Below are 26776 nucleotides of genomic sequence, written 5' to 3'. Positions count from 1 at the left end.
CTTTCCCCCTTCCGGAATCCACTTCATTCCTATCTTGTAGCCCCAGGATAAGCTGCTGGCCCTTGAGTAATCTCTAGACATGTTCAATCTCCTGCCTGCCAAGTTACACCTGCTGCTCGTGGGCAGGCTCGCCCTCACCCTGGTGAGTGACACCGAGGTTCAGCTAAAGGACACAACTTACCAACCATTCCTGTGAGCAAGCTTTCTGTAGATACTGGGTTTAACTAGCATTTCCCCAAAAGGTCTTATCAGTTAGCTTGTGGGGCTGAAGCTGGGAATATGAGCTTTTAAAACAGTGTTGTCTCAGGATAAAAAGACCTGCCTGGCAAGCTAGCATGGGTCTTTAGTACCCATGTGAACGTAGGAGAGAGCCGGCTCCACACAGCTATCCTCTGATATCTCACACATACCATGTCATGGGTGCCCACACCTGTGCATACATGCATGCATGTGAGAGTCCACACACACACACACAATAATTTTTTTTAAATCAGTTTACTTTTGAAATTCTTGAGATGAAGTCTGTTTGAAACTGAGATCAAAGATAAAAGGATGAAAACAGCTCATTGTCACCATGGGACACATAGGGGACGTTCATTGTTAAGTTCTCTGTAACTTATTTTTACTGTGTGCATGCTCGTGTGTGTGTGTGTGTGTGTGTGTGTGTGTGTGTGTGTGTGCATGTGTGTGTGTGCTCACTGTCTGGTCAGAGGGCAACATTCAGGAATCAGGACTCTCACCATTGTGGGTTCAGAGCCTAAAACTCAAGTCACCAGGCTTGGTGGCTGAGCCACCTCTGGGGGGCCCATCTTCAGATGCTTTTGTTGAAAGGAATTTATGGCATCTGGGAGTGGAGCCATGATTACCCCCAACCCTGCTCTTAGATTCCAACAGGTTAGAAGGGAATAACGAACATTTCTCTTGCCCATACCCGCTCCCTGAGAGCAAGGAAGGAGTGTTTAAATCGAGAGACGGGGATTACCACCAGTTAAACCCTAGGATTAAAATAGATGAGCTGAACCCTTATTAGTTCCAGGTGAGTGGCCTCTAGTCAGATGACACAGCTGCTCCCAGTCTCCAGGTGAAGCCACAAAGTCCCGGTATCTGGGGGTGTCACGTGCTCTGCCTTCTGTATAACTCACTAGGGCCAATCATCCTTCAAGGTCAAGCACCCCACCCAGACAAGTACCACACAGGGCCAAGTACTGCACTGGGGGCCAGTTGTGGGAGGACAGGCACCCCACCCCATCCGTCCTTCCGTCCATCCATCCATCCACGTGCCTTGCATGAAGGCTCAATTAATAAACAAGATCCGCCCCAGACTCACCCAAACAACGGCCGTTTTCCTCAAAGCATCTGATTCAGTATTTACAAAAAGAAAAAAAAATCCAGTGCGTCGGTCTAAAACCATAAAACCAGCCGCACACGCCACTGTGTGCGGCTCTCTTCTGCCCACTAACAAGGAAACGTAAGTTGTGGGCTTTGCCCTTCAAAACATAATAGTAAATATAGTAGAAAAATAAATAAAAATTGTAAAGCAGAACTGTTTACTGCACATGGCCCCCCTTTCTCCTGGAATGGAACAAAGTCAAAAGTTTTTTTTTTTTTTTTTTTTTTTCTTTTTTGGCTTGGGCTGGGCCCCAGTGGCTGAGGCCCTGTAACTTTAAACCTGGCCTGAGGTCATCTTGTGATGCTGGCCAAACAGAGTTCGGGGGCGGTCCTAGATCTCCGGGACCACCTGACGCCCACCCGCTCCCGCCCCGGGACGGGAGACATAAATGCCGACTGTGCGGAGAAGTTGCCAGCTGCCAAGTTTGTTGTGCTTGCTGCCTCTGCGAGTCCAGAAAGCCCGGGCACTCTCTGGCGCTGAGACTTTTTTGCTCAGCGCCTTCCAGCCTCCTCCGGAGCTCTTCCCGGCTGGGCCTGTGGCTTCGAAGTTTTTTGTTTTGTTTTGTTTTTCATCTTTTCACAACCCACAAAAAAACCCACTAGCTGCTGAGGCTCCAACGAGATCAAGATGTGGACGGCGCCAGTGTTGCTCTGGGTTTTGGGGAGCATTTGGTTCTGGGACTCTGCGCAGGGAGGTAAGCGCCATGAGTGATTGGCAACCGGCACTTGCTGGTGGGGATGGAGGGAGGTGGGGGATGCTTGGGCCTGGGATCTGAGAAAGCGGGGAGGCGGGGGGGGGGAGCAGGGGCAGAGCGGTGGGGTAGCTTAGATGGGGCTAAGTCTCCTGTAACAGCCTAGTGGGTGTGGCGGTAAGAGCCGGGATCCTCACACAGGTGGTAGGGGTACAGAATGGCCCTTAACGCCCCACCCCGCCCCGGGGGCTAGTGGTTGCGGGATGGGAGGGTGACCAAGGGCGACTGGACTGGCCCAAAAAAGCAGTGCGTTAGAGGAATGTTAATGTCTCTGAAAAAGAGGAACAGACAGGAGGACATAGGTTGGAACTCGGGGTCACACCCCTAGCTGGGGACAGACCTGAGGAGGCTTCGTTAATTAGGATGGTAGCTGGAAGGGGCGGTGGAACAGCTTGAACCGCAGGCTGCTATCTTTCTAGCATCCCTGTCTCCCTGCCTCTTTTCTTCTTCCTCCTCTCCCCACACCTCTACACTGGAAATGGATGGGACCCAGGGCACCACGGGAACTGTACCCCCTAGCCTGGAGGGCTGCTGTGAGCGTCGAAGCGCAAGTGTGTTTGAGGCCGTGTATTGAACTTGGCCAAGGACTCAGTGGCTGAATTCGTGTTAATTAAAGGCGAATGGAGAATAAAGCCTGAGAATGTAGCTCAGTTGGCAGAGTCCTTGCTTGGCATGTGAGACACTCTCATGTTCCATCCCCAGCAAGGTACAAAAACCGGGATAGTGATGCTCAACTGTGTGACGTCAGCATTGGGGGATGGGGGCAGGTGGATGAGAGGGCTCAGGGGATTGGGGTATGAGGAGTTTGGAACCAGCCTGGGCTTTAAGACCCTGACTAGAAAGAAACAGAACGATGGGACCACCATCAGCCCTCCTCTTCTGTCTTACTGTCTTCTCTCTGGGTGATGTATGGCTGGGGTCTGGGATGGTCTCCTGTTATTTTGTTTCCTGCCTTGGTGTTTTAAGTTGTATCTGTTTCCCTGGGGGCCAAGACACATGGGACAGCCTCAGTTGCTCACTAAATACCCATTGAAGGCTAAGTGGTCTTCAGAGATGTAGGACTGTCTTTCCTGGTGAAGGAGTGGTTTGTGTGAGATGGGTGAACCTAGCCTACCTAGGCTTCTATAATTCTCCACAGACAATACCTAGTGTTAGGGAAATTATATAGAGTGCACTGGGCGAGGTTGCCTGCTTGCTTCAAAGAAACGAAGAAGCTATTCTTTACGGTGCTCCGGGAGGGGTGTTCTTGGCAGTCCTATCTTTGAAACTTCTTGCGCTAGGATATATATATATATACAGTTCTGTATTTTGGTTCCATTTCCGTCGTGACGAGACAGTGTGTGTTAAGAACATGACTTTTCACTCACCAGCGCAAAGTGAGGGGAGGCACCCACTCTAAACCACATCCTAGGAAAGCCAGAGGCTGGCTTGCATCCTCCAAAGGCAAGGGTAGGCTGCAACTGTCTCAAGCCAGCTCCTAAAATGTAGCTGGTATTTGGTGTTGCCTAGAAAAAGTCATCACTCAGATATAGTAGAAACTGTACAGCGGAAGAAAGAGACAGGGTAAAGGGAGAGGTGGCCATGTGGCCAGTTGTATCCAAGCTGCTCTGCAACAAGATTGAGCCTGCAGGGTTTTTGTTTGAGAATAATGAATATGGATGAGTTAACTCCATTGAGTTAAGCTATTACTGGGGAGCCAGATCAGGGGTGATTGTGGCGTGCTAATTCAATTAGAGTCCTATGCCATACTGATTTAGTGTTATAACCCAACCCCCTTTGCGATCCCCAAGGCGTTTGTGAATTCTAACAAGGCCTGTTGCCCTCACATCTGGCGGCCTCCCCATTGCCAGGCCCCACCCTCACTCTGAACTTACAACCAAAGCCCGTACCCCAGGACTCGCCCGTTAGCAGTGGCTTTTTTATAAGATTCGGCAAGCTCCTGCTTGCCGCTAACCCATGTGTGCTCTTCCGGGACCAGTCCCAGCAGGATTAATCATGTGGCACAGAAATCATCCTGTGATTTCCCTGAAGTTCTTGCCAGTTTTGGGGGCCCTGGAATCCTCGCAAGCTGCTGAGGGCTTATGGTTGCTGAGGAGGCCTTGAGTAAAGCTGGTTCTGTTAGAGGTTCTGTGGGGCTTAGGGTCCCAAACTGAGTTCAGAAGAGGGAAACACATTTAAGATGTGTGAGCAGCAGCAGAAGGCTGAGGGTAGCCACGACCAACAAGACAACTCAGCCCGTCCCCTATCGACTCTGCTGGCCCATGGAAAGACCCAAGTTTTGGCGTGACAGAGAATGGCCCTGACTAGTGGGCGGGACACCACCTCCTCGCTTTCCCATCCCCCCACCCACCACATTCTAGGAATGTCACAGGCTTACCTCCTTTAATCCCCAACCACTCCTGTAAATTATACACTATTATAGTTGCTGGGACCGTGATTCAGAAACAAAGTTTAAGTTTTTTACTATGATTGAACTTTAAAATAAATGACTGAACTTGATACTGAAGGTGGACTTCACTTTCAGTCCCTTAAACATGAGTAAATTAAAAAAAATTACACACTCCCCATACTAGAGTGGAGTTGGCCTGGCACATTAAAATAGATTGCCTTAGATCGTCTTGCACACAGGCACGAGACCTCTCCCAAGAGGGTGGGGCGGGTTGCTGGGTACAGGAAAGCACCTAGCCCGAGAGTATGTTCTGCCACCTCGCCAACCAAGAATGACCCTGTGCTCTGGATTGCACTGGCTTATCTGAATTTTTGTCATATTTCTGGCTTCTGAGAACGGGCGTTCCAGGTTCCAGCTTGTGGAAGTATTTTGGGGGAGGCCAAGGAAGAAGCAAACTCCACCAGTTTAGCCAGGAACCCTGCAGAGGATCCCTACCTAGCCCAACCCATCTCCCAGGGAAGCTCTGATATCCTGACATCTCTCAGGAAAGGAGCCTGTGTGGTTGGTCTTGTTAGAAGAAGAGGGTCTTGTTAGAAGAAGAGGGTCCAGTGATTTTTGGGGAGGTCAAGATAAGAGGTTGCTTGTAGGATTTGTATGAGGTACACAACGGATAAAGTTCCCCTTGCCTGTAATTTTAAGTACTTTCTCAACAGAGTTCTGAGAGAGAGAGAGAGAGAGAGAGAGAGAGAGAGAGAGAGAGAGAGAGAGAGAGAAAATATCAAGTGTACCTTTCTCAATTACTCTGCACCATATTTTTTGAGACTCTTTCACTGAATCTGGAGCTCACAGATCACTAGATCACTAGATCACTAGACTTAATGGACAGTCGCCCTTAGGGATCTGGTTGCCTCTGCCTCAAAGAGACGAAGCTATTCTTTACGGTGCTCAGGAGTGTTCCTGGCTGTCCTATCTTTGAAACTTCTTGCGCTAGGATATATATGTGTATATATGTGTGTGTGTGTATATATATATATACACACACACACATACATACAGTTCTGTATTTTGGTTCCATTTCCGTCGTGGCGAGACAGTGTGTATTAAGAACATGACTTTTCACTCACCAGCGCAAAGTGAGGGGAGGCACCACTGTGCCCTGCTTCGTATGTGAGTTTGGGGGCCTGGAGCTCAGATGCTCATGTTGTGTGGAGAACATTTCACCGACAGCCCTCTTTCCAGCCCCTGGAATGTTCTGAGGAAGGAAAGTGAGTAGGCTTTTCATCCAGGATTTAGTGTAGGATAGAGCCAGGTTAGGAAACAGCTGACACGCTGCCAAGTTCATCCAGGGCAGGAAATGGAGGTGGCTGTTTCCTCCCACAGGTCTAACCACAGTGCCTAGCTGTCCATCGTCCCAGACTCTTCATAGCCAGCCAGGTGATGGGGAATTCTTGAACATCAACAGATAGGAGACCAGGATTGGAGAGACATCTGTGCCACCATGAGAACCTGAGTTTAGTTCCCAGAACCCATGTAAAAATGCTGGCTTTCTGTAGCAAGGGTTTTTGTTTGTTTGTTTGTTTGTTTTTTGTAATCCCAGTGCTAGGAATGCAGAGAGACAGCCTTATCCCTAAGGCTCTCCGACCAGCCAGTCTAGTCCAATCAGCAAGCCCCCAGCCACTGAGATAGATACCCTGTCTCAAAAAAGAAAGTGCTTGGGGAATAATATCTAAGGTTATCATTTGAACACACACACACACGTGCACCTACAGATGCACTGCACGTGGGCACACACATGCACACACAGAGAGGGAGAGAGGGAGAGGGGTATGTCTGCCTTTGTGTCTGGTCCAGTGACTTTGCCCGGGAGAACAGTCTGTATTTGGCAGTGAGTCAGGCTAAGTTCATTCAGAGGGGAGGCTTTCAACCTTGGGCAGCTGATCACTTAGGTGGAGAAACAGAAGACATCGTGGTTGAGGCGAAAGGCAAAGTGGATGCACTTTCAGAAACAAAACCTCTGGAACGGACAGTTGCCTTTCCAGATGAGGATGGGCTTGTGGCTTCTAACCGGAGGGCTAATAAAGTAGAAGTGCCTGGAGAGGAATGGGCAGACCAACCGGTGCTACGGTGCTGAGAGCCCCTGTTATATTGGCAGGGTGCGGGGGAATGCCAAGGAGGCCAGAGGAGGGGGATGCTGTGAGCAGGGTATTTCCCAGAGTCCACAGGAGAGAAGAAAAGAGCAAGCAAGCCAGAGGAGTGCCCACCCAAGGGAGAAAGGACTTAGCTTGCCTGGAATCTTTAGAAAAGGAGAGAAAGATAAGTAACATCGTTTTGTTGACACGAAAGCTGCCCCACCCAAGGAATTTGCTTACTTGACAAATATTTATTGAGTTCTTGCTGTGTGTTCAGGCATCTGAGCATGGTGTTATCCTGCTTTGAGCTCCTACGGGGAAGTCCTATCTTGGCAGCCTTGGGGATTCTGACCTCAGTTAGGGTGGGTCCCCAAGAAGGAGAAATCTTTAATCCCTTGATCTGGGAACACAGATTCCATCCAATGCTTTTGTTCTTCGGGAAACCAAACATCTCTGGAACCCTTTTCAATTGGGAAGGGCCTGTCACAGGGAACACATATGTGCATAAAGTGCAGAAAAGTGTGTCTCATTTGTGTGTGGGGAGGGGGCAGAGGAAAATATCTATCTTGTCAGACTTGGTTTTTCTTTCGTTTAAGATTTTTTTTTTTCCAAGACAGGGTTTCTCTGTGTAGCCTTGGCTGTCCTGGAACTCACTTTGTAGACCAGGCTTTCCTCGAACTCAAATCCGCCTGCCTCTGCCTCCCAAGTGCTGAGATCAAAGGCGTGCGCCACCACGCCTGGCTGACTTTTTTTTTTTTTATTTATGTGTGTTCATACCTGTCGGGGCGTGTGCACATGAGTGCAGGTGCCCACAGAAGCCAGAATAGATCGAAACCCCCCCCCCCCAGGAGATGGAGTTCCTGAGAAACCTGAATAGCCCAAAGTGGGTGCTGGGAACCAAGGCTCTTTTAGAAATGTAGTACAAGCTCTCAGCCACTGAACTATGTCTCCAGCCCCTCTACCTGGTTTCTTTGAGACAGGCTCTTCACTCTCACAGGTCTGGGCTTTGTCTGGTATACCTGGCTGAGTGGCCAGCAAGCCCTAGAAGGCCACCTTGTTCCTTCCTCTCCCTCAGCACACTAAATCTCACACCGGCACACCCAGTCTTTTTTTTTTTTTTTTTTTTTTAATGTGGTTCTGGGGCTCCAACTGATTTCCATCGGTGGTGATTTGAATGAGAGTGGCCACATATTTGAATGCTTGACCCTCAGTTGGTGGAACTGGAATTATTAGGAGGCAATTGTCAGAGGGGTGTCACAGAGGTAGGGTAAGTCCTTTGAGGTTTCAAAAGCCACACTGTTCCCCTGTGTCTGTCTGTCTTTCTCTCCCTCTCTTTTTCTCTCTTCCTCTCCCTCTCTCCCAGCCTCTCTCCTCCTGCTTGAGGATAAGATACAAGCTCTCAGCTATTGCGCCATTGCTACCTGCCTACTGGCATGCTTCTACCATGTTGGATGGTCGTGGATCTCTGAACTGTAAGTCCCATATTCTTTCTTCTATAGAGCGTTGCTCTGGTTGTGGTGACGTCACAGCATTAGAAAAGTGCTCAGGTACCATGCTTGCCGGCAAGCACTTCACTGGCTGAGCTCTTGCCATCTCCCCAGATTCCTGTGTCTCATTCTTAATAACGTAATACTTGGTTCCTGGTATCTTGTGAGATCAACTCATGGGAAGCAGCCTTACCTAAGTCCAAAATAAGTTTAAATGTGTAAGCTGTGGGGCTGGAGAGATGGCTCAGTGGTTAAGAGCACCGACTGCTCTTCCAGAGCTCCTGAGTTCAATTCCCAACACCCACATGATGGCTCACAACCATCTGTAATGGGGTCTGATGCCCTTTCCTGGTGTGTCTGAAGACAGCTACAGTGTACTCATATACATACAATAAATAAATCTTAAAAAAAAAAAAAGTGTAGCTGTAAAGCCACACCCGAGATTCCAAAGGGGAGGGGCTAATAGTGATAACTTTGTTGTAACTTTTACCATTGGCTGAGCTAGAGTGTGTCAGCCTCTCACAAGACCTGTTTCATTCAGTCCTCACAGCACAACTACAAGGTAGGAACTATTTGCAACTAATAGATGAGTTAAGAGGCGCAGATAGGTTCAGACAAAGCCAGTCATCAAGCAACAACGACTTTGAATTCAAGCATTGTAGTGTACCAAGAGCACACAGTCTGGGCACACATCCCTAGCCACTCATCTAAACAGCCACTACCCCAGTGCCATGGCTGGCTCCCTGCTGCCGTGCTCCCTGTGATGATAGCAATGGATAAATTGCTTTGGTCATAGTGTTTTGTCACAGAGATAGAAAAGTGACCACGACAGAGGGGGAAAGAGGATGGTTGATAGGTACAGGCATGTAACTTGTAAATATGAGTTCTTGTGTCCCATAGCTCAGTGAGGTAGCTATGATTGACAACACACAAGTATGTATGTTGATGTAGTCAGTGGAGAGGACGTTCGTGTACCTTATATAAGTGATAGGGGTTTGAGGTGATGGAAGCTGGCAGTCCCACGCTGATTGTTGTATACAGTAGGAAAGTATTGAAATGTTGTACTGTTTTGGTGGTGGTGGTGGAGGTGGAGGTTTGTTTGTTTGTTTTGGGGTTTTTTGGTTTTTTTTTTTTTTTTTGGTTGGTTGGTTTTTTGTTTTTGTTGTTTTTTGAAACAGGGTTTCTCTGTGTAGCCCTGGCTGTCCTGGAACTCACATTATAGACCAGGCTGGCCTCGAACTCAGAAATCTGCCTGCCTCTGCCTCCGTAAAAAGAATTTCATTCATGAGTACTATGTTCACATTATTTCCACCTTCCCTCTTTTTAATATGTGTGTCTGTGTGTGTGCACGCATGCACCAGAAAAGTATAGTGGACACCTGAAACTGGAGTTACAAGAAGTCGTGAGTCACCTGATTTGGGGGGGGGGGACTGAAAAGCAAATTGGTCCTTTTGGAAGAGTATCAATCAAGTGCTCTTAATTGCTGAGCCATCTCTCCAGCCTCCACACCCTGTTTTTGTTGTTCCTTTGTTTGTTTGTTTACTTTTGTTTTTTGAAAGGAGGTCTTAAACATCCAGCCTGACCTCAAGTTCACTTTGTAGCTAAAGATGACCTTAGACCCCCTGATCATTTTGCCTTCATATCCTGAGTGCTTGGATTGTTGCTATGTGCTGCTGCCAGCCGGTTTATGAGGTGCCAGGCAGGAAACCTGGAGCTACCAACTGAGACAGGTCCCCAGCCTCCTGAATCGTTCTTCAGTTTAAAAACAAATGTCTAGATCCTTATTCATTTTCTCCCTCTCCCCTCCCTCTTTCTCTGTTACCATTTTAATGAGTAGGAAGGATCTCTATCTAATAGATCTGACTTATCTTTCCTTTCCCTAATGACCAATGAACTTGAACACCTTCTCAGACTGAATATCTTGGGGGGCTGTTCAAACCCTTTTTTTTTTTTTTTTTTTTTTTTGAGACAGGTTTTTTCTGTGTAGCCCTGGCTGTCCTGGAACTCACTCTGTAGACCAGGCTGGCCTCAAACTCAGAAATCCACCTGCCTCTGCTTCCCAAGTGCTGGAATTAAAGGCGTGAGTCACCATACCCAGCTTTGACTGTTTTAAATTGAGATGTCTTCAGGTATTTTTGCTTTTTTGTCAAGTAAGGAATTAAAGTTAGTATCTAATACACACACATATGAGAAAAAAAGAAGAAGCCTGGTGCTGGAGTCATTTTTTAAATGAATTATGTCAAGTGATTATGAATAGATAAATTTTTTGCACATTGCACATACATCCACCTTAAAATTTGTGAACGCTGATGCTGGAGAGAAGTCCTGAGTTCAATTCCCAGCAAACCACATGGTGGCTCACAATCATCTGTAATGGGATCTGATGCCCTTTCCTGGTGTGTCTGAAGACACCTACAATGTACAAATATACATAAAATAAACAAATGATTCTTTCACATCAATAAAAGAAGTACCTTTTATTTTTTTTTTAACAAAAGGGATGTTTTTTTAATTTTTGGTTAAAATTGTACTTTAATAATTTTTCATACTGGACAAGTAGTGCTTTTAATCCTAAAACGTGGGAGAAAGAAGCAAGCATTTTCTGTGAGTTCAAAGCCAGTCTGGTCTGGCCTACATAGTGAGTTCCAAGTCAGCCAGGGCTTTTGCCCCAAATCAGCTGCCCTCGAGGAAAAACGTTTATGTCTGGACTCTCCACTCTATTCTGTGGGTCTGCATGCTCTCCCTCATGCAAAATCTGCAAGTCATTTGTAAAAATGTTTCTCCATTGCTGGAAATTAAAGCACAGGCTAGCCACATGCTCTGCTACTACGCTCTGCTCCAAGTCTATTTATATTTTATCATTTTCTTGAGATAGGGCTCTCTCTGTTTTGCATATGCTGGCCTTGAGTTCCTGGGCTTATGAGATAGATGTTCCTGCTGGGCCCACTGGATAATCAGCCTTGTCCAGTGACAATCAGCCTTGATTTCTGCAGCTGTTTTGAGGTTTGAAGTCAGTATTCCTGAGGCCTTCCTACCTTGTCCCTGCTGGCCTGTGACTCAGTGGTAGGCCATTTGCCTGACAAGGGAGGCTCCCCCCCCCCCCGCCCCCCAGTAGAAGCATCTGGTCGGACTATAGTCACCATCTGTCAGGATGAAGAGCATGAATTTGGTAGTACCCAAACCTTTGGGTAAGAAAGGCAATCAAGAAAATGTGGGGCGGGGCAGGTGAGATGGCCGAACAGTTGGGAGCACTTCCTGCTTTTGCAGAGGACAAGGTTCACACCTGAACGTCTGGTTCTGGATCTGATGTCTGACAGCACCAGGCGCGCGTGTTACACATAGCCTACTGAGTGTCGGCAGACACTCATGTACTCAAAATAAGAATACATCTCCTTTAAAAGAAGGCAGATGCCACGGTCAGGTTTTCACCTCCGTGTCCAAATTCCTGCTCGAAAGCAGCTTAGGGGAGGGGGGCTTTATTCTGGCTCTTGGTTTGAGAGTGTCCATCACAGGACAGGAGTGCTGTGAGGTAGCCGGCTGCATGGACAGTCAGGGGGGAGGGAGGGAGGGAGGAAGGGGGAGAGAGAGAGAGAGAGAGAGAGAGAGCGCTGGTGTAGCTACTTTCTCCTTTGCCATTTTTATTCAGTCTCGCTCTGCCACACACAGATGCTGCCAGCCTCATTCAGGACACATCTTCTCTCCTGGTCTACACCTCTATAAACAGACCTACCCACAGATATGTCGTCTCCTACTTGACTTTACATCCAGTCAAACGATGACACACACACACACACACACACACACACATCCATGTTCATTTTCTATGGAAATCAGGTGGGGTAGGCAAGAGAGAGTTGCTGAACAAGGAATGAGTTGCTGAGCACCGCAGATGCTTGCATCTCTGTGTTAGACTATGAGGTGATAGAAGTTATTTATTCATCAAGATACATCTCGTGGGCATGTAGGGGCCAGTGTGGTAGAGGGTCTGAATGGTGAGCCTAGGAATGGGGCTGTGTGCTTGAGTGTCCCACATGCAAGGAGAAAGGGAGAAAGACAGCAGGGGAAGTTCCGAAGAGACCCTGCTAGTCAACCTTAAAAAACAAAATTCGTCTACCAAGGGCTGAGACGAAGTTCAGTCACAGATGGTAGCCCAGCACATACAAGGCCCTGGGTTGGACTCCCCAGCACAAAAACAAGATTATCCTAAAGCAACATGAAATTCTCTCAAGATGCAGCTTCCAAATCAGGCTGAGGATCAAGGCCAAGGACGGCCACATTCTTCACATAGCCAAAGGCTTCCCTGTGCTCACAGCTGGGCTGTCTGCAAGGCAGGTCAGATCTGAAGGGGCTCATCTTCCCCTCTTTCGAAATCCCAGCCACTCAGCTGAGGGCCCTGAGTAATCAGAGCTCAGACTCTTGCTCAGTTCCCGCAGCCTTGCTCAGTTCCCGGCAGAAGGCAAGTGCTTTCCACCCCTCTGTGATGTGATACTCGGGGCAGCGCCCCTCAAACATCCTCTGAGCTTGCCACTCTTCCTAGAAGGTGGCCTTTCATGCATGCCTGCAGCTCCTTGGGTTTCAGAAAAAAAATTCTTAGGAGGGTACGATTCCTGCCCACAAAACAGAATTCATTTCCCCTTTTACAGGAAAACTGTCTGCTGGTTAGTCAAGAGTAAAAAAAAAAAAAGGTCTCCCCGAGTTGAGTAATTATGATGAAAGCTGGATTCAGCTGTTTCTGTCTCACTGCTGAGTTTAGGGTGTGCACTACACTGATTCACTTCCTGGAGCCCTAAAACGGTGTAACTCTCATTCACCTACTCACTCTGTGTCTTCAGGCTGTGAGGGTGACAGGGCAGCAAACTCAGCAGAACAGCAGGTTGCTTAAAAGAAGGTTCTAGAACCTCGTAGGGAGGAAATAGTGAATGGCCCAGTGTGGCCAAGCCCTGGGCTAATTCAATTTTTTTTTTTTTTTGTTTTTTTGTTTTGTTTTGTTTTTTTCAAGACAGGGTTTTTCTGTATAGCCCTGTCTGTCCTGGAACTCACTTTGTAGACCAGGCTGGCTTCGAACTCAGAAATCCGCCTGCCTCTGCCTCCCGAATGCTGGGATTAAAGGCGTGCGCCACCACACCCAGCTGCCCTGGGCTAATTCATGGAGACACTTCCTCCTGGCTTTCCTGAAGAGAGAGGGGCTTTCCCCTGGGCAATGGGTGAAGGTTAGGGTGGGCAGCAGCCGTGTCGGGAGATGGACCTCGGCAGCCCAGCTTCAAGCTCTGTTAGAAACCATCCGTGGTCAACAGTGTGTACCCAGCCTTTTCCTTAAAGGGTAGAGGCTCAGGGCTGGGGAGTGGCTGTGTGGGTAAAGTGCATGGCTTGCAGGCATGAAAACTTAAGTTCAGTTCCCAGCACCCACACAAAAAGCCAGGCATGGTGGCAAGTGCTTGCAGTCTCAGGGCTGGGGAGACAGAGGAAGGAGGATTCCCTGGGTGAAGCTCACTAGCCAGCAGCCAACTGGGCGTAATCAGCAAGTTCTGGGTCCTAGAGAGACTTCTCAGGAGACAAGGCGGGCAGTTTCTTTCTAGGAAGTGCGCCTGAGTTTGACCTCTGGCTTCCACATACATGTGCATGCACATGCTCACACACCTGCCCACATGTGCTCACACGTGTGTCTGAACACCCAAGGATGGACAGAGAGGGGCGTGGAGGGAGAGAGAGGGGGAACCTTCAAAGGAGTGAGGCAAGAGTGACCCAGAGACATAGTGAGTGGTTAAGAGTGGGCTTTGCAGGTGCTGGAGAGATGGCTCAGTGGTTAAGAACACTGACTCCTCTGCTGGAGGTCCTGAGTTCAATTCCCAGCAACCACAGGGTGGCTCACAACCATCTGTATTGGGATCAGATGCCCTCTTCTGGTGTGTGACAGCGACAGTGAACTCATGCACAAAATAAATAAATAAATCTTTAAGAAGAGTGGGCTTTGCATGCTGATGGATCTGGATCCTGGCCTAAGCCACCCTTGCCACCTGCTCACTGAGCTGATGGCCCCCTAACTCCCCATCTCATCGTCCTCCTGAAAAGCAGGAATGGTACTCAGTGTGGGAGTTTTGTAAAGACCTGGGGGGGGGGGAAGCACCGGGTCCTAGGTTTTATTCATTCTTGTGCAAATTTAGTCAGAAGCAACTACTTTCACCCCCTGGGCACTTCTGAGGGGGGAGGAGCAGGTGTGCTTGGGTGGCCTGGAGTATCCCTCCCCCCTCCTCCTGCCCAGTGACTTACTGACTTGTAGCTGTCAGAATGGGCGTCCTTAACAGCCATTGACCTGCTGCCTTTTCTGTCTTCTTTCTTCCTTCTCCACCTCCTCTTCTTCCTCCTCTTCCTCCTCCTATTCCTCAGGAGAACCTTCCTGGAGCCCAGGAACATGTCATACTCAGGAACTTTCTGCTTCAGTCCTTCAAGTCCTGAGATTACAGGGGTGTGTCATTGCCATCCCTACCTTTCCCATCCCACCCCTGCCCTCTCACACCCCCCCCCCAACCCTGCCACAGCTACCTCTGTTTTTCTTCTTTTCCTTTCCCCTTCCCTGTCTTTCGTTCCTCCTTCCTTTGACTCTGGGGGATTGATCCCGGGGCCCCTGTATGCTAACCTTGTACGCTGCCACTGAGCCACACCCCAGCTCTTTCTTCATTGCCCTGGTCCAGCTACAAAAACTTTTCAAAAGCTGCTTCCAACCTACAGGGCCAGCCAGAAGCGTCATGGACAACCCTTCACCCACTGTGAGGTCAAGGGAACAGGCTCCTAACGTTTACATGCAGGATCTCCTCAGAGGAGCTAGGAGCACGGCTCCGTTTACTTCAGTTCGGACACCCTTCTCTTAAATGCACATCTTACCTGCCAACATCGTGCAGCCTGACAGCCATGTCCCATCTCATCAAACAGGCTTGGTCTACGACCAAACCCCTGACAGCGAGTGACAGGCAGGGCCACAGGGTTCACCTTCACTGGTGAATTGTTCTGGGTCCTGTCACTGCTGCCCTACAGTAGGGAAGGGCGCTCAACAGCTCTGCAGTGAAATCCACTGTACAGAGGGAGGGTGATAGATCCAAGGAGGAATGTGCCTGCCTGTCATTCACTCAGTAAATGCCTCCAAAGAACCTGCCGTGGCTCCAGATGCTGGCCGTGTGTTAGGGGGTACCATGCTCTCCCCTGGGGTGGCAGGGCCAAGCCTTCCAAGAGTTGTCTACATTAGTAATGAGCTGTTTAGCCCGGGTGTGTTGGTACACAAGCCTCTAATCCCAGTGCTTGGAAGTCCGTGGCAGGGAGAATTCAAGAGTAGCCTGTGCTGCATACACAGTGAGAGCTTGTCTCAAAAAAGCAGAGAGGGCTGGAGATGGAAGGGTGGCTCGATTGATTGGTAGAGCATGCTTGGTGTGCAAGGATAAGGAGCTGAGTTGAAGTCTGGGAATTTATGTAAAAGATAAAAACTGTCAGGCATGGTGCTTGAGTTTACGGTTCAGAGTGGGGAGGAAGAAACTGGCAGGTCTCCAGGGCTTCCTGGCCAGCCAGCTTAGTGGACTTGGCAAGTTTCCATCCAGTGAGAGAGAGTCTCAAAGACTAAGGTAGATAGCATCCTGAAGAATGGTGCTGCCTGGCAGTGGTGGTGTATGCCTTTATTTAATCCCAGCACTTGGGAGGCAGAGGCAGGCAGATCTCAGAGTTTGAGGCCAGCCTGGTCTACACAGTGAGTTCCAGGACAGCCAGGGCTACACAGAGAAACCCTGTCTCAAAACAAACAAATAACAAAAAAAAAGATGCTGAGGTTGACCTCTGATACACACACACACACACACACACACACACACACACCATGCATACACACACGCATGCACGCACACATTCTCTTGGCACAAGTACAGACTCTCAAAGCAGAGAGGAAGTTTTCCAGCGCTGGTCTCTTGAGCAGGGAACCGGTTAGCTGAGATGTGTGGCAAGACTGAAGAGTCATTAAAAAGAAAAATCCTCGCGGTGTTGAAGAACAGACTTCTGAGGAAAGAGTGGCTTTTCTTATCAGCAAAGCATTATAAACATCTGCCACTGTGTCCATAATCCAAAGAATGACTTCAGCCCAAGACCAGCAGCAGGACCAGCCCACACCACGGGACACTGACTACCAAAGCCCAAGTCAGCAGAAGAGAGCTCCAGGCTCCCCTCCTTGTTGCAGAAACCCACTTCAGGGTGGCTGAGGGGGAGAGGTAGGCACTCCTGGGTCAGCAGGGTTGACACTGTCCACAGCATGAGGGATGTTCATTTTGTGACGGGACAATTTGGGACACGATAGGGCAATAAGATGCAAAAGCCTTTATGTGGGTAAAGGAACAGAGTAGAGGGGCTTGTTTCTCAGAAGTAGAGGGCTTGTTTCTCAGAAATGGATTCCGTGTGTGTGATGTATGGACGTGTTCATGTGGATGCATGCACTTACTGTATGTACATATGGAGGCCAAACATACATGTCGGTTTTCTTTCCTGGATTTTTTTTTTAAATATGCACATGAGTGAGGGTGTCTATAGAGTCAGAATTAGCCCCCCCTGGAACTGGAATTTCTGGCAGTTGTGAATTGCCTGGATGCTGAGAACCGAATTCAGTTCTATAATCACTATAATCACTGAACCATCTCTCCAGCCCCTCCACCTTATTTTTCTGAGATAGTATCTCTCCCTGAACCTGGAGATTGCAGGCACACAGCCGAACTGGCTTTACACTTGGGTTCTAAGGTCTTCACAGATGTGTGGCAAACATTGTATCGAGTGAGCCATCTCCCCCAGGTCTGGACTTCATTTTTTTAAAAAACAATTATTTACTGGGAAGGGGCAGTCGCATGTCACGGCATTCACCGAAGGTCTCAGGAAGCTTTGGGGAGCCCGATCTCCATTTCCTATGTGGATCCTAGGGATGAAGTCATGCCTCAGCTACAAAGTATCCACTGAGCCATCTCACTGATCCAGGGGACGTGTTTTTCCTAATTAAGTCTCAGGTTAGGCAGCTGCTTCTCCTTCCCCCAGTTTGTTCCTCTTCAGCTTTCCTTATTAATCATGTTTCCTTACTGTCTTTATTCTCCACGGCCTCTAAGATCTCCCCTTCCCCTTGTGAATCTCTTTCTAGTTTTGTGACCTACACACACAGAGAGAGAGACATTTAAATTTAGGTTCTTCTGCCTCTGTATCTTTCTGAGGCTGGTTTATGTCACTAAACATCATGATTTCCAGTTGCAAAGGAACTTGATTTTTTAGTGTTTTGCGGTGTTTGGGGGTGGTTGTTTTGGTTTGATTGTTTTGTTTAAGACAGGCTCTTCCTGTGTAGCCCAAACTAAACTCAAACTCAAGATCCTCCCTCTGCTGCCTCCCAGTTGGTGGATCACAGGCTGGTGCTACCTCCAAGGCTGCTGATAAATGCCTTCCAGAGACACTACTTTGGGATTCACTTTGCTTTGGCTGGACAGAACTTTTGAATTGCTTAAGTAGGGTTATTTTAATAAGCCTACATTTCAAAAACATCAGTTTGTTTGTTGAGAAACAGAATCTTTCCTGTGTAGCCTGGGCTGCCTTGAACTCCTCATGTTTGAACCCAAACTTCTCAAGTGTAGGAATTATAGGTGTGACCTACCTGGCAGGCCTATTTTTCAAATATTTTTTTTTACAGTTTTTTTTTTTTTTTTCTGAGACAGGGTTTCTCTGTATAGCCCTGGGTGTCCTGAACTCACTTTGTAGACCAGGCTGGCCTCGAACTCAGAAATCCGCCTGCCTCTGCCTCCCGAGTGCTGGGATTAAAGGCGTGCGCCACCACGCCTGGCCTTTTTTGGTTTTTCAAGACAGGGTTTCTCTGTGTAGCCCTGGCTGTCCTGGAACTCACTCCGTAGACCAGGCTGGCCTCGAACTCAGAAATCCGATTTGTTTCTTAAAATCTTTTCAAAATCATCTTTCATCCTGAATGTTGCGGGGAACACAGCACTTGTTTTCGTTGTTTTGTTTAGCTTACTGTTTCTCCTAAAATGCAGAACCAGAATTAGTTAGAATTTCCTTTATAAGCATTCTGTTTTTTTCAATAACCGCAAAAATCATTTCAAAACCATTTAACCACCAGTCTTCAAAGGCATGTCTGTGCACTGAGATGGAGCAACCTAGAAGGCAAAAGACAGCCTTATGTACGTGAGTACACTGTAACTGTCATCAGTCACACCAGAGGAGGGCATCAGATACCATTACAGGTGGTTGTGAGCCACCATGTGGTTGCTGGAATTGAACTCAGGACCTCTAGAAGAGCAGTCAGTGCTCTTAACTGCTGAGCCATCTCTTGAGCGTCTTCTTCTTCTTCTTCTTCTTCTTCTTCTTCTTCTTCTTCTTCTTCTTCTTCTTCTTCTTCTTCTTCTTCTTCTTTTTAATCGTCTTTACCATTTCAAGATTGGTCAGATTCTAAAGTTGCAGGCTGATCAACTGGATCATGGAGTACATGGTGAGATGGGGTGTGGGCCCAGGGTAGTAGTGGTGGCAGCCCATGCCTCAAATGCTTGGGAGGAGGATGCAGGAGGATCTCTGAGTGTGACGCCAGTCTGGTCTGCAGAGCAAGTTCTGGGACAGTCCGAGCTGCACAGAGAAGCCCTGTCTGGAGGGCTGGGGGAAGGTGCTTGCTGCTTATTTGCTTGCTGAGGACCTGAGTTTGATCTCTGAGACCTGCACTGTAGGAGCAACTGACTCCCACAAGTTGTCATCCGTTGTTATCCTTTGATAGCACAATGTGCCCCCCCGCCCCCCGTCAAGCAAATATGTAAGTATGTGATTGTAATAGGTTCTTTTAGAAGATACAGAGAAAGCTATACGAGCTCATCATGTGGAGCTGGAAAAAGAATTGGAGCTGCCGAACTCGACTTCACTTAGAAACCGGAGAAAACCCTCACAAGGAACATAGCATGGCTCCTTCAAGCTCAGCTGGCTTTGTGTGGAAGAGAGCCACTCCTGGGAGGCCTTAGCATCGGAGCTGAGGCAGCTGACTTCTCCTGACCAGTGTGTGGGTCTCTGTACATCACAGGGTGACGAGAGCCACGGCCCCCTGCCCACCGCCTGCCCAGTGCTTTCCTGGCACACTCTTTCTTCAGAGCAATATGTCAGCGTTTGTGTTGCAGAATTCGTGACGTGCAAGATGCCGAAACTTGGGTGCTTTGGTCCTGGGAGTCTGACCTTCTTTGTTTAGGGCGTTCAGACTGCAAATTGTCAGGCATCATCTTCCTTAGAGAGACTGGAAGAGTTTTCAGATTCTGCTAGCTCTTTTGGGCCTCAACCACCCAGGCACAGTAGTATCTGCCAGACCAGGCTAAACACCCTTCCCTCATTATCATCATTATCATTATTATTATCATTATAATTATTAACAATAACCAAGTAAGGAGCACTCAGGTTAGCATTCACAATGTATTCCACAGAGAAGACGACGTCCTCTTTCTCCTGTTCTTCCTGGTCTATAACAAGAATGCCCCCTACTCAACAGCACACCCACTCCGCCTGGGTCAGGAAAACCTTGCTTGTTGTTCTCACTGATTTGGACCACGGATCCCTTCCGCTCTTCACCCTGAGCATCAGAGCAGCTACTAATGTGGCCACGCGCTTATTTATCATAGAAAGGGCGAAGTTTGTATTCCTCGTTCACGTCCATGAGTCTGAGACGGCTGTAACCAGGAAGGAGAGATTCAGCTTCATCCTGACACAACTGTCAGTCACAGTCCACAAAAGAGCCAGAGTTATCTGTGCTATTTGCTTTGGAGATAGGGTTTCTAACAGTGGCACGGGGTGATCCTGAACTCACAACCCTCCTGTGTCAGCTTCCAGCGTGCTCATGAGATCACAGGCATCAGCCACCACACCCAGTAGAAGAAAAAGTTCTTTTTTGGTTTTTTTGTTTTGTTTTGTTGTATGCATGTGGTTGGCTAATTCATGTGATACTAGGGCATGAACCCAGACATGCCAGACAAGCTCTCTACTCACGGTTCCATGGCTCCTGTCCTTATAGTGACTGCTGACCTCACATGGACAGCAAAGGGTTGCCTTCCCAAGACGCGCGTGCTTTTATGACAAATCGCATCTCCCCTCTAACCAGCCTCCCACAGATACAGAGGAATGTGTGGCACCGTGACATATGACAGCTACAGTGCCACATTTGAGCTCCCCGGTAATCTTACGGACAAAGGTGGTAGTGGACTGAATCTTGTTATGTAAGGCATGCGTATATATATCCCCGTTTTATGGACCACTTCAAGAAAACACAGGTGAATCAAATGATTAAGTATGCAAACAGCGACTTGGGGAAACAGACAGGAATAGTTACATAACCTGAGGAAGGCTTTGTAAGTGTGGTGTCAGGGAGAGAAAGTAAGATGCCTGATTACTGTGACAGGGTTTGCCTTTTGCAAAACAGAGGCAGATATCCACCAGTACAAAAACAGGCTGTAGCATCTAAAAACGAGCGTATTCTGTGTGTGTGTGTGTGTGTGTGTGTGTGTGTGTGATGTATATGTATATTTTCATATGCGGACCTGTATACTAGCCCATGTATAAGGCTGATATTAGGTGACTTTTCTCAGTCACCTTCCATCTATTTTTGAGACGGGATATCTCACTGAGTATTCCAGTTCTGTTAGACAGGCTAGCCAGTAAGCTCTAGCAATCCTCTCTCTTCCTCCACCAGCACCGGGGTTACAGGTGTGTATCGCCATACTACTCAGCTGTATTATTATTGTTGTTGTTATGGGTTTTTTTTTGTTTTTCACGATAGCACATCTCTGTGTAGCCCTGGCCATCCCAGAGCTTGCTCTGTAGATCAGGCTGGCCTCAGACTTGGAAATTTTCCTGCCTTTGCCACCCCCATGCTGGGATTAAAGACGTACCACTGCCCGGCCATACTTAGCTATTTAAAAAACGATTTATTTTATGTGTATGTTTTGTGTGTACGGGCATGCAGTACCCACAGAGGCCAGTAGAGGGCATCAGATTCCCCCTAGGATAGAAGTTACAGGCAGTTTTGAATCTGGGTTCTTTGCAAAAGCGCAAGTGCTCTGAGCTATCTCTCCAGCCTCCCACCTTTTTTTAAAGAACAGCGGCAAAAATGCTGTTCTTTAAAATCCAAAGGGATGGATTTCTGTCCTGTGGAGAAATTCCATTGAGTCTCATGCCCGTGCCAGCTGCAGATGAGTGTGTCAGGAAGTGTACTCAGGTGACTGGGAAGGGACACAGATGTTTCCAGAACTTTCCTGGCAAGCCAGACTGAGAGCATTGGTTGCAATTGTAGATTCCTCACTGTCTACTTACGTAGCATTTGTATGCAAGCACGAAGTACATCCCTGAGCGCCAGCCAGTGTGCTGGTGTGTACCTCCTGGGAGGACACATGAGTGCAAAGACATCAATCCACGGCTTGGAGATTACAAGAAAAGAGAAAGGAGAATGTCAACTGCTGGCTGGAAACTCGGCAGCTGGCCTGGTCGACGCTCTCCACCGGGGAAAGCCTTCAGCCAAAATAATTGAGAATCTTGTAAAGATAACTTTCCCATGGAGCCGAAAAGAATGCTGGCCCAGGGAGACAAAAGACATGCATGGTCATTCATAAAACACCCTTTGTCTATTCAGGGCGACTTCAGTTCTCGGCTCCGTGGGCCAAGGGGAGGAAAGAACAAGGAGGAATTTTTACTGAGTTACTCTTTCAGTGAACTGAGCTTTCTATGAAGGAATTGAAGCCAGTGTCATTGAGAACTTTTGTTTTTTAAAGCAGGGCTTGTTTTAAGTTAGAGACGCGGGATGAAAAATGATTTTGACAGTGGTTCCAGGAAACCTTTTAACAATTGATGTTTAAAATTGAATTCAATCCAGGGGGAATGAAGGGTTGGTTTGTTTGTTTGTTTTGTTTAGTTTCTTAATGTTTTCTATTAGCATATATTAAGTGCCAATGATACCGGGTTTCATTTTGACATTTTCATACACATATATAGTGTGTTCTAACCGTATTCTCCTTTTTCTGGTCCTTCCCACAATCTTTCTAGTCTTCATTCTCTTCCAAACTAACAAACTACTCCCTTCCTGATTTCATATCTTTGTGTGTGTGTGTGTGTGTGTGTGTGTGTCCCAGTGAGTTTAAGTAGGGTTGCCTACAGGAGGAGGAGCGTGGATGAGGGTTCGCTTGTGGAAGTGTGGGTATCTTCCCAGTGGCAATGCCACTGAAGAAGTGTCTATTTCACTGGGGCTGCTTAGCTTTTAAGTAGGGATTATGTGTCTGGAAAATGGACATTAAACATCTGTCTACGCCACAGTCACAATCCCCGCCCACAGTAGCAAACGACCACAAGAGGAGGCGAGGCCTACCATCTGTATGTACTGAGGTTTGAAGGTTTTAAGGCCTCTCCTGAGGTTTTTTTGGTTTTGGGGGGATTTTTTTTTGGTTTTAAGGATGCCTACGCTAGGTAGCTCATCTGAAGCCATCCGTTGGCAACTGGAATAGGGCCAGCTGCACAGAGAAGGCTCCTCCAAAACAGAGCAACATTCCTCCAGGGGCCTCCCACCCCGTTGGCATGAACACTTGGGGTTATGATCAAATGTTTATTAACCATGCTCCTGGCTGGGCTGTCTTAACAGAGGGAGAATAACGCATGCAGGGAAGCATTGCTCGTCACCGGAAAACATCTGTTCTCTAATTACACAGGGCGCTGCTTTCTAAGCACCCCTCCCTTCCATTCCTCCGAAGCGATGCCTGTGCTGCTTTCGCAACTGCATTTAGGCATGGCGTTTCCATTGCTACTCCTGTCTAGGGAGGAAGCCCGTAGCCAGTGAGTCAGATTTGTAACTCGTGAAAAGGATTAAGTGAGTTAAGTAAGAGCAGATGCCCTGGTATACGGTTAGTCAGAGGCAGAGGAGGGCACTTGTCAACTCCACTCACTCTGTTTGAGTCCCTCCGTTTTCCACTGCGGTAACAAAACACCCCAAACTGTGTCGATCAAAAATGTAGATCTTTATTCTCCTCATGGCTCTGGAGGTGGGAAAGTTCAAGAGCACAGTGCTGTTCCTGCCAGTGCCTTTGTAATGACATAGCTTTGCCAAAGAAGCTATGTCACAGTAAGAGTGCATTCGTCAGTTCGGATCTACCCTCCTCTTCCTAACCCACCAGTCACCTCCTGGTCACACCGTCCTGATGACTTCATTCAGTTCTCATTACCTTTCCAAGGCCCCACACTGGTGACTCAATGACTGTGAAGATTCCATTTCTTACACGTGGGATCTGGGGAGACGGACGCAAGCCGTGGCACTTCGCCATTAAGATTCCTTTTCTCCTAGGTGGCTCTAGTTTGTGTCAGGTTGACAGTAACTAACTCACACGATATGCAAGCACGAGGACCTGAGTTTAAAGCCCAGAACCCACCGAAAGCTGATGCAATAGTGGCTCTAGCCATCTGTGGCTCTACTGCTTCCATTGCGAGATGGGGGGTGGAGACAGGAGAGTCCGCAGTTCACAAGCCAGCTAGCTCCACTTACATAGTGGTAAACAATAAGAGACTGTCTCAGACAAGGTGGAAGTGGAGAACTGATGTCTTACTTAGGGTTTAGTTGCTGTGAAGAGACACTATGACCAGGACAACTCCTATAGAAAGGGCAACACTTAATTGAGACTGGCTCGCAGGTTAGCCCATTGTCGGGACAGGAAGCATGGCAGCGTACGGGCGGACATGGTATTGGAGGTTCAACACCTCAATCCGCAGGCAGCAGAAGGAGACCGTATACCACCACACTGGGCATAGCTTGAGCATAGGGAACCTCAAAGCCCACAAAAACCACAGTGACACACTTCCTCCAGCAAGGCCAAACATATTCCAACAAGGCTGCACCTCCTAATAGTGCCATTCCATACGAGCCAAGCATTGAAACATGAGTCTGTGGAGGCCATGCCTATCCAAAGCACCATAAGTGACATCTGAGGTTGTCTTCTGAACTCTACACACACAGCGTAGCACATACATACATACCTATACACACACACACACATACACACACACACACCGCATGCTAGAACAGTTGCATCAAATAAGTTTAGCTCTTGGTACTAAGCATCCTGTTGCATCTCAACACCTTTAAGCGTAGTGCTGACTCCGTACTCCATGTGTAACACGGCGGTGCACACCTTTAATCCCAGCACTCAGGAGTCTGAGACAGGTGGATCTCTGTGAGTTTAAGGACAGCCTGGTCTCCATAGTGAGTTAATGAACAGCCAGGGCATATGCAGAGAGGCCCTGCCCATCTCAAAAAAGAAGTTGAAAGAAGCCTATGACATCAGTGAGTCAGCGGTCTCAATTAAATAGTAATGGAGATTTGGTTTGTTGATGCACTTTTAAATTTTATTACATCTTGGGGCGCACATGTGTCATGGCACACATGTGACCATCAGAGGACAATGTTCAAAAATGGTTTTCTCCTTCCACCATGTGGGTCCCAGGATTGATCTCAGATTCTCAGGCTTGGCAACAAACCAAGCCTTCGTGGCCATCTTACCAGACGTTTGTTTGTTTATTTGTTTGTTTTTAACTGGTTAACGATTTGGTTCTGGGAATTAAGACATTCCAAGCATGGGCTCCATTGCTGGACTATAACCCTAGGTCTGAGTTTGACAGTAAAAAACAAACAGACAATTATTTTGTTGGATAGAGCATGGACCCTGGTGGTACGTTTAGAAATTTTTCAAATGGTTCTACAGAGTTTTTCTGGTCTATACAATACTCTGTCCACCTGAGCACATTAGCCACAGAAGACACTGTCTCTACTAAAAAGGGAGGGAAGGGCAGACTCGTCCATGGCCAGAGCATCTAGCTGGCACCTAACTGGAGACAACCAGGTCATGGTGTGTATCAGAGGCACCACAGGGTGTTGGCTCTGGTACAGAGGTTGGACAGAAAGGGCCACATCTGACAATGTAAGAAACAGAATCATGCCTGTAGGTAGCCAATTATTTTTGCCCTCATCATTTGCATACTGCATCCCTGACTGGCCTTTCTTTTTCAGGGACCATGGGCGTGAATGAAGATGATATTGTGACCCCTGGTACAGGAGACGGCATGGTGACCCCAGGTATAGAAGACAAAATAGCACCCACAGGTGCTACTGGAGGGCTGACTGAATCTACAGGCAAGGCACCTCTGGTGAGTGTCTAGGGAAAGGAGTTGGCCTCAAAAACAGGCTGTCACATGCCAGGGTATGATGTATGTTTATGTAGGAAAACAGCTCCATACAAGGAAATGGTGGTGTGGCTCACAACGGTGACAAGGGTCTCATTCAGGGACAAGAGAGTTGCTATGTTGGCACAGACTATTTGAAAGAATACACCACATCTTCTCATGGGCTGGTTAAGAGCACTGACTGTTCTTCCAGAGGTCCTGAGTTCAATTCCCAGCAACCACATGGTGGCTCACAACCATCTGTAATGGAATCTGATGCCCTCTGGTGCTTTGTCTGAAGAGAGTGACAGTATGGTCAAAAAAAATAGACCACATCTGCACAAAATAGCAAGAAACCAGCTTAGTATTTGCAACCTTGAGCTGGGACATGTAATATCACCTGTAATTCAGGAGGCAGGTATCTGTAGGATGTCTCTTATGATATGTTTGCTGTAACTGCAAATGGTAAAATAATTCCTGTAGCCTGGTCTACACAGTGAGTTCCAGAACAGCCAGAGCTTCATAGTAAAATTCTGCCAAATCAAACAAACAAACAAATGAACTAAGAAGGGACTGGATTCAGGGAATTTTGGTAGGTCCCTGGGGAGGGGCAATGCCTTTATCTGAAAGGGGTATGAAAGCCCCAAGCCAGTTCCTACCCAACCTCGCCCTGGGTATCTCTTCATCCAAATTGGAGTCCTTGGTGGTGAACAAAGAAAAAGTTTAAAAGCCAGCACTGGGCTGGGGGAATGGCTCTCAGTAACGCACATGCCTTGCAAGCATGAGGACCCGAGTTCAATCCCCAGGACCCGTAAAGGCCAGATGTGATGATATCTGGTGCTTGCCCTAACTCTGAGGAGACAGCAGAAAGTAGGTCCCTAGGGTTGGTTGGCCAGCTAGCCTAGCCTAATTGACAAGCCCCAGGTCAGTGAGAGAACAGAACAGAACAATAAACATACATTCCTGTATGTATGTCCACCCCGACCCCTGCACACCATTTATACTTAAAACTAGAACCATTTTGTAGTCTTCCACTGTCATGGAATGGCTGTGAGTTCTGGCACACCATGAAAAGCTCTTCAGCCAGGTGGTGGTGGTGCACGCCTTTAATCCCAGCACTTGGGAGGCAGAGGCAGGCAGATTTCTGAGTTCTAGGCCAGCCTGGTCTACAGAGTGAGTTCCAGGACAGCCAGGGCTACACAAAGCTCTTCATAAAGTTGCCTCTGACATATTGAGAACACATTTAAAGGGCCCGAAACAAAGTAAGTTGATGACAGTGAGCTGTCCGCTTCTACATTATTCTGCCAAGTAGATATTATGATATGAGGTTTATTTCTTTTTTTCTCTTTCTTTCTTTCTTTCTTTCTTTCTTTCTTTCTTTCTTTCTTTCTTTCTTTCTTTCTTTCTTTCTTT

The 26776-nt window shown here is 47.7% G+C and overlaps 1 protein-coding gene across 2 annotated transcripts in view; it reads left to right on the top strand.

Moving 5' to 3' along the window:
* The first annotated feature begins 1711 nt into the window (after nt 1–1711).
* Pdpn (podoplanin) overlaps nt 1712–26776 on the top strand; it is a 32776-nt gene continuing 7711 nt past the window's right edge. The window contains exons 1-2 of one of the 2 annotated variants that reach the window (XM_021200772.1): nt 1712–2084; nt 25212–25348. In XM_021200772.1, the coding sequence (XP_021056431.1) occupies nt 2018–2084; nt 25212–25348 (204 nt within the window). In that variant the 5' untranslated portion in view covers nt 1712–2017. Of the gene's footprint in view, nt 2085–8060; nt 8132–25211; nt 25349–26776 lie in introns of those variants that run through there. The other variant, XM_029540102.1, reaches the window with a different exon arrangement.

The sequence above is a fragment of the Mus pahari genome, chromosome 6 (assembly GCF_900095145.1).
Source record: "Mus pahari chromosome 6, PAHARI_EIJ_v1.1, whole genome shotgun sequence".
Classification (NCBI taxonomy): Eukaryota; Metazoa; Chordata; class Mammalia; order Rodentia; family Muridae; genus Mus; species Mus pahari.
The sequence above is the reverse complement of the archived record's forward strand: the minus strand, read 5'-3'. Positions and strand labels throughout refer to the sequence as shown.